Source organism: Echinops telfairi, unplaced genomic scaffold (assembly GCF_000313985.2).
Source record: "Echinops telfairi isolate 266 unplaced genomic scaffold, ASM31398v2 ScPeMD7_15;HRSCAF=58, whole genome shotgun sequence".
Classification (NCBI taxonomy): domain Eukaryota; kingdom Metazoa; phylum Chordata; class Mammalia; order Afrosoricida; family Tenrecidae; genus Echinops; species Echinops telfairi.
The window spans coordinates 11,791,852-11,800,168 of NW_022103912.1; the positions used below are offsets into that span (position 1 = coordinate 11,791,852).

The window sequence follows — 8,317 nt, forward strand, 5'->3', positions numbered from 1 at the left end:
AGCAACACACACCAGCTCCCCGACAGATGGGTGGCTACGCAGGAGGGACATTGGCCGAGAGGGGAACTTGGGTCTCCTGCAGGAAAAGTGAGAATTCCACCGGTGAATCCCCCCACATGCTTCCCTCCCCTGTGCTTGGCTTCCTGCCAGGCCCTTAGGATCATCAGCTGAAGTAGGTGTCTGGGGACTGCTGGTTTCCTTCCTCCCACACCCATTAACATGCAAGCATCCCAGGGCAGGGATCGGCTTCCTGTTGAATTCGCAGTCCCCCCACAGTAAGCACCTGACTTCCTATTGATTGAAATCTGCTGCATGTGTCCTGGGCCAAGTACCATCTTATATATGTGTCATGGCATATAAATCTCAATCCTATAAAATCAGACTGATGGCCCCATACTGTCAATGAGAAAGTTACATGATGAAAAAACACAGCCAGGAACTTGATGCTGACTTACAACGACCCTGACGAACAAGGTAGAACTGCCCCTATAGGATTCCGAGCCTGTCTCTCTTCATGGGAGTAGAAAGCCTCGTCTTTCTCCCACAAAGCAGCTGCTGGTTTCAAACTGCTGACCGTGCAGGTAGCATCCCAGCATGTCACTGCTACACCCCCAGGGCTGCCGAGTGAGGGGAAACACCTGAGTGGAGGTTCGACAAGCGGAGAAGCGGGGACTCTACCGGAGCCCGTATTAGTCCCCCCACGTTGTAAGCTGTCAGCAAGTCAACTCGCACACATGGGGACCTCGTGCTGCCCCCTCCTGAGCTCCTGACGGCAGCGCCTGGCACACGCCTTCCACCTTAGGGGCTCATGTCCCAGCACTGCAGCAAACAGTCTGTGGGTTCCCGGTGGGAGGCCTGCTGTGGTTGTAAATCCTGGCGCACTGACTCTAGGGTGGCTAGTCCATCCTCACAGCAACATGCAAGCAGCCGGAGGACGGTATAAGCGCGGTCGGTCATGGGTGTGCCCCCCCACCCCTTACATAGACTCCTCTAAGTAACCCAATTCTTTTCACGCTCTCTCCAGGAAGAGAACCACAAAGTCTAGAAGCAGCCACAGGGAGGCATGTGTGGGAGGGGGGATGGGAATGGCAATAAACATAGAAATGGTGTTAACAGCTATTGGCCACCTTGACCTTTCACATGTCACCTCCTTTGGCTCCTACAGCTGAGATTACACTTCCATTTTTACCTGTGGCTTCTAGACCTTCCTGTGCTGTGAGTCACGAGGCTCCTTGTCTTCTCGGCCTGACGTGACCCCAGAGAAGCCCCGATGGTCCCCAGAAGTCTGACAACTGGATCTTCATCTACTGCCAGAAATTCCACCAACAACAGGCCCTGGTCTGTCCCCAGGGAAACTGCATCTATGACACCATATTTTTGCCAAATTCAAGACCCCTTTGCAAGTCCCCTACCTCCTGATGCTCTGATACATCTCAATAAAAGGATCCAGGGGCCTGTTCGCACGCTGCCAGGCGCAGGACTGGTGGCTGCTCTGAGAAAAGGGCGGTGAGAGGGCTAACCGCCGGCCCACCCAGGGATGGAGAGGGCAGACAGGTCTCCTCAGGCCCCCCTCCCCATCTTCCCTGTAGCAGGATTAGGCACACAGAGAAGCCCAGTGACAAGGGCGCTTGGGAAGATGGCAGAGTGTGTGCAATTACCCTAGGCAGCCACTAGATGGCCACGCAGCTCCACCAAACAGCTCCCCTGGACCAGTGCCCACGACTAGGGAAGGACACCAGCCCTCACCTGATAAAGTACCCGGAACCACACCCTGCTGAGAGGGCCATGAAGGTCCACTGCCTGCCCCGCTCGCCTTTAGTCATGACAGAGCAGGGCACAGTTCAGTGCCAGCTCTCGTAAGGCAGTGTGCCTGGGACACCTGGCCCCTAGGTCAGGACTTGTCCCTGAATGATCTCACAACCTTCATCGGAGTTTTGCTATTAATGGGCTGTCCCCAAAACTCACTCTATCTTAATACTAATACAAGGCAAGTTTCAGCCAAGGCCCGGCACCCAAAACAACAAGATCACATTAGATCTGATTTACTGTGTCGCATACCATGAGGTGGTCCCAAATTTAAACCCGTTGACCCCATTCCAAGTCCCCTACCGCCTGATGCTCTGGCACATCTCAATAAAAGGATCCAGGGGTCTGTTCACACACAGCAGCAGTGGGTGAATCAGACACCTGGCAGGGGAAGACTCTGCCCCTCCCTCCCTGCAGGAGAAGCAGCCTGCTGAATTTGCTTCCTTCTTAGAGAGGAAATGCCTGGCGTTCCAACTTCAAGGGCCTCCAGAGACCCATTCCGAAACCACCGCAGGGAGAACCCGTACCCTCTGGACAAGGTGATCTGCCCCCTACCCCCCAATCCTATTCTTAGCAGCCTCCTAGAGTAAGAGGAACTAATTACATCGTTCCCTAATTCTGCTAGTCTGTGAAGGAGGAACCCAGCTCCTAGACAATACAATTAGTAGGAGGCTTTAATTACTGCCGCATATTTTGCCAACACTGCCACCGAGCAGGAATCACAGAGCACACCCAAGGGGTGAGGTGAGGTGAGGTGTGCGGAGGGGCTTGTAGGATGGAGGAGATCTCTGGATCTCGCTAGAACACAGCAGGCACTCAGCCTCTCGATCCACCAATCGCCCAGTCTCCGTCTTTCTCGCTCTCTGACTTTTTTCTTCACGGGAACGTGCACACGTGTATACCCCACACTCATGGCCCCCACCCCATCGTTGTCAACCAAGACCCAAACCAAACCTGCCATCAAGTGGATGCTGATTCACCGTGACCCTATAGGGCAGGGCACAACTGTAGAGAGCCCCATCTTTCTCCCTGGAGCAGCTGGTGGTTCTGAACTGCTGACCTTGCAGTTAGCAGCCCAACACATAACCATTACGCCACCAGGCCCCTCTTCATCAACCAGAGCACTCTGAATCTATCATCTTACTGCATCTGCTAACAAGGCTGCCCGGTGTATTGTGTTAAACATCCCAAACCCTAACCTTGACCCAGAGTCCTGACCCTGGTTCACTGCCTAGTGTGCCCTCGCCCGCCGCTCCCCACCCCACCCTGCCCTCCAGATAAGCCAGCCCCCACATGCCCAGCTTTCCTGCCAAGGGGTTTCCTCAGCCAGTGGGCACACTCCTCCATCTTTTGCCCTGCTTATAGGGCAGCTTTGACTGAAATCCTCTACTTCTCTGTGTAATGACTCCTCCCGTGTGCTGGGGAAGCTGCCTAGGTGTGGGGATGGTTTTGTGCAAAAAATCATAGCGCCTGAAGCGATTTCCTTAGGAAAAACCTTATCAAGGGATCTTCCTTACAAACCCAATAAGACAATGGGAAGTTAGAAAAAAAATGTGAAACACCTATAGAAATGTGTGGTTCTTGTTAGCTACGGTCATGCCAGCCAACTCGTGGGCACCCCAGGACCACTGCAATCCACGGGATTTCGCTAGCTGGTTTTCTACACGAAGACCGCCAGACCTTTCTTCCTAGTGTCTGTTCTGCGGAACCCCATTCAGTATGGTGGAAATGCACACGCCTCCACTGACAGATGGATGTGCCCGCACGTGAGGTGCACTGGCTGAGACTCAAAGGCAGGTCTCCCACTGAGCCACCAGTGCCACGCAACTAGAAGCTTCGTGAAGATGAATGCCACCCGGCGGGAACCCCCAGCCGTGGCAGAGGGCCCATGGTTCTGAGAAGATGAGGGTCTTGCCCAGATCCGTGGCAGGGGGTGCCAGGGCACCTGTCTTGGTGTGTGGCCGGTGGGGGGACTGCTTCCTGTCTCTTGATTGGAGTCAACTAAATGGGTGAGATGGAGAAGCTGGGAGAGAGGGGGGCGCCCCCTCCAGGAGGAGCGCTCTTGTCAGAGCAGACACCACAGCAGGGACTTACTGCCTCAAAGGGTCCCTTGAGGGAGGATGCTGAGAGCTGCTGGTCATGATGGTGATGGCGTGTGGGAGCACTGGAGGTCGCAGAGCCTGCCCCCACCCCCATGATGCTCTGTCTGGTCCCCGCAGGCTGCCTGGCACGCAGGTGAGCTGAGACATTGCTTTCAAATATTACTTCCTAAGCCCACCTCAAGCCCCAGAATCAGACTCCTCAGGATAGAAGTGCAGGGATCGGTTTTTAACAAACACTGATGCCGCCCTCCTAATGGTGGGCCACTGGGCAGCACGGGCTGGGGGTGGGTTTGCACGCAGGATGTCAAGTGCTCAAAGGGACCCCCCACCCAGATGCAGGCACGTGCGGGCTTTTCTTTACCCAGTTGCTGTGGCTGCAGCACACAGCGAGCCTGCGGGCACTGGGAGGAGATCTGTGTCCCAGCGGGCACTGCGGACTGGCTTTTCCACCAGCTCCTTCCTCTGCTGGCCTCCTGCGAACGAACGCGCCCTGCCAACGTCTCCGCCAGCAGTTGACGGCGTTAGTGCTGCACCACCAAGCGACTTGATGCCCATGGGGTTGTCACGGTTGTTTTGCTGACTCCCAGCCATCGAGTCAAAGCTGCCTCAGAGCGAGCCCAAGTGGGGTTCCCAGACCATAACTGTAACAGGAGGAGAGAGCCCACTCTTTCTCACGGAGCTGCCGGTGGTTTCCAATGGCCGGCCTGCGATTGCAGCCAATGCGTTACCGCTACACCACCAGGGCTCTGGGATAGCAGGGGTTAAAAAGCTGGATGGGCTGCTCTTGTCACATCCTGAGAGGAAGTGCAGTCGATTCATGGGCGGCAAGGCCAGCAGGCTCAGGTCACAGACAAAGGCGTCTTGGGCAAGGACAGCTAGCCCCTACTCACGGGGATGCATGGAGCTTTCACTGGTTGATTTTTTTAGAAGATAATCAGTCCTTTCTTCCTAGTGTCAGCTCTGCTGGGCCCTTAGCAATGCACAATCCTCGTGGCAGATGGGTGGTGCCTGCACGTGAGTGGCATGGCTGAGAATCAGATCCCCCAAACAGAAGGGCAGAAGGCTCTCTACCCCAAGACCTGCCAGCACTTCTGCAGACCATTCTGCCCACCTTTGTGGGTTCTTGGACCCCAGATTAGTCCCAGAGGAAAAGTCTCTTCCCCGCTGGCCTGCTTCTGGGGGAGAGAGCGAGGGGCCTCTGCATAGCCCTCCTCCCACCCACAGCAAAACTAACAGCTGTCAACCATGTCTGCATCCTGCATGCTACACAGGAGAGAACTTTCATTGTTTTGGGGGGGTAAAACAAAATAAAACAAATGTGTTTCCTTTCCTAAGGAAAAAAAAAAATCCAACTTTTCCTGCCTATTTTGTGCAACGATAGCCACCAACACACGAGCAATATGCCTGTGACCTCCCACCCTTGGGTCCCGGGCTCCCCACTCTGTAGACTCCCCAGACTGCCTGGGAAGTGCATGTGCTTAAGAATGAAGAAAACCCAAAAAGGCCAAAGCCGGAAGCCATCCAGCCAATTCCGACTCCCAGTGACCCTTTCGTTCAGAGTAGTGACCCTAGGCAACAGAGGTTGCCAAGACTAAATCTTTACCAGAGTGGACAGCCTCATCTTTCTCCCATGGAGCAGCTGGTGGGTTTGAACTACCAACCATGCAGTCAGCAGTCAGTCGATGTGTATATCGCATCCCTTGTTCACACTGCGCATGCTAGTTTAGGATCTGGAATACTTTCCCTACTCTCCCACAGCACCTTCTCTCTCATTCCAAAGGCCCATAGAGGAAGAGGGGCGCTTTCAGCTGCTTTGGGCTTTGAGCAGAGGGGAGCCCAGGGGTCTTGCCCCAGCTAGGCACCATGCTAACTGAGGCTTGCTCTTCCAGGAGAGGTTCTTATTGGCTGGAGGGAAAACCATGGAGAAATCACAATGAAAACTTCCACAGCATCCGGAAAAGACATTTACTTCTGATGCACTGTGGATTTGGAGTGATGCACATAGCATCCCAGACTCCGAGAAGCCTTAAGGGGCTCCATGATTAAGAGGCTGGGGTGCCCTGAGCCTCCCCATTCGGAGGCCAGGCTGGGGGTGATCCCTGGAGAATTACATTCCAGGGCCTGAGGCCAATGTCCATGTTGGAAGAAGAACAGTCAGAATGCTCTTGTCTCATGTACTTTGGCTTGTCCTTGAGAAGCACATCCTGTTTGGTAAAGTATGGGGCAGGGACCCAAGGAAGGCTCTCCACAAGATGGAACGACACAGAGGCTGCATCGATGGGCTCGGACATAAGAACGATTGTTTAGATAGTGCAGGCCCGGCCAGTGTTTGCTTCTGTTGTCCACTGATTGGGTGGCAACAACAACAACTACAAGGCGGATGCTTAATGTGGGGACTCTGAGACTCCTGAACAAACCAACTTGGGGTGCGGGCAGTGGTGAGAAAGGGCACTTCAAAGCATTTCCTTCCCCAAATGACCCAGATAGCAATAGCCGTGCACTCCCCCCCCCCAACTGCATCCCCACCCCCTACGGTCAGCTAGATGGGCCGTTCTTCCTCACCGTCCGTGATGAGTGCCCGGCTGGTCAGCACCTTCCCCAGCATGAACTTCAACACAGCCAGGATACTGCAAAGGATCCCACTTAGAATGGAGACGCTGAACAGGAAGTCGTCCTGGAAGAAAAGGTTGAAGATGTCAACAATTCACCTCCGATTAGAGAAGGTCATCGGCAAGCTCGCTTTCCTTAAAGACCAGCTTTGTTCCAAGAACACATCGTCAGTTGGGCACGCTGCCACCAGGTGGGGTGTATTGCAAGCTTTCCTCTCCAAATGACTGGCACCACCCAAGATGAGAAAAGGGGAGAGGAAACAGATCTGTCAGATTTACATTCACTTTGAAACCCCTTCTGTGTTTATCTCCCCGTAGGAGGGTCAACTTCCTTAGCTACAGTGATTAGCAATCATCAATCAATAACAGAGTCGTTCAGAGTGCTAAGAGCAAAGTGTGCACGCAGAACGACTACAGGCGACTCAGAAAGCAGCTGGTTGAGAATTCCGCAATGCAGAAGGGCACCGCTGGCCCAAGGACTCTTCAGGGTAGAGCCAAGTGATCCACCCTGGTGTCAATTCTGGCCAAAGCTACTGACAGCCACATTGTTTCCTTCAACTCACACAAGGCCACTGCAAGTTCAAATATAGCTTTCCAGGTGGGGAAGAATATATGCAAATAGAATCTGCTATTGACGTTATCTTAACACTTACCTTACCCTTGCAAGCAAATGAGTGAGTCACTGATGTGCAAGCAAGGCCCTCATCTGCATCCATTACGTCCCAGGACCATAAATTTGAGGAGCTACCTTGGACTACTCCCAGGAGAAATGGCCTCTACCTTCTACATTCAGATGACAGCCAGGAAGACCACAAGGGGCAGCGCTACTCTGTCACAAAGATTGTTAGGAGTTGCAATCAGCCCCATGGCAGCTAGCAACACCAACAACAAACTGTGAGAAAATAAAGTTCTGTTTCTTAAAGCACCCCCCTTGTGGTATTTCTGTGATGGCATCACCAGGAAACAAGATGGCCTGTGCCCCTTGGTTGGAAACTGTCGCTATGAATAGGGAACCAGCTTGATGGAAGTGAGTTGGATTTTTTTTTCCCGTGAGAAAGACGATATCTGCACAGCCTTGGTACATCTCCCCCCAAATAGTGATGCATAGCTGTGGTGGTTAATGTATGGCTACACAGTCTGAGCCCCTCCTACTTCCAGGGAGCAAGGTTTAATTCCCTTTCCCTGGGCCATGGGGTGGACTTCAAGACTGGCATCCAACAAATAGCAAACGGCCAAGGCAAAGAGTAACTTAGTATAGAAGCCAAGTGAGAGACCTCAACCAAGTGGCCAAAGCCAACGTCACCATTAACCAGTTATGCTGCTCTCCTGGGCCCCCTGATAGAACGTGACCACACACGCAGCTCACTGCTGCAGTACTCTGCCCTCAGATCCATACAACCCCCAAACCAAACCCGCTGCCATCCAGTTGATGCCGACTCATAGCCACCCTACAGGACGGGGTGGACCTGCCCCGTGAGTTTCCGAGGCTGTAACTCTGTACGGGAGTAGCAAGGCCCATCTTTCTCCCATCCAGTTGAGGAGCTCAGGTTAATCAAGGAGAGACTCCAGACAAACCCAAATGGAGAGGCGGTCTACAAAAAGGCCTGGCCACTATGCTTCATACATGTCCAGATCCTGAGAGACCAACAGTGTCTGAGAAACGGTCAGATGCTGGGCAGGGCAATGACAGGCAGTTGGTGCCCAGACTAGAAACCTGGTAGATCAGTGTGAATCTCACAGTCTTGATAAATGCAGTGTGGTGATGTGAATTCTTAACACAAGGAGACGTTTGGGGAAGGG

General features: G+C 53.4%; 1 protein-coding gene across 1 annotated transcript in view; it reads right to left on the minus strand.

Moving 5' to 3' along the window:
- TMEM163 (transmembrane protein 163) overlaps window positions 1-8,317 on the minus strand; it is a 255,429-nt gene that overhangs the window by 2,812 nt on the left and 244,300 nt on the right. The window contains exon 6 of the mRNA XM_013007047.2: window positions 6,471-6,582. Coding sequence (XP_012862501.1) covers window positions 6,471-6,582 — 112 coding nt within the window. The remainder of the gene's footprint in view (window positions 1-6,470; window positions 6,583-8,317) is intronic.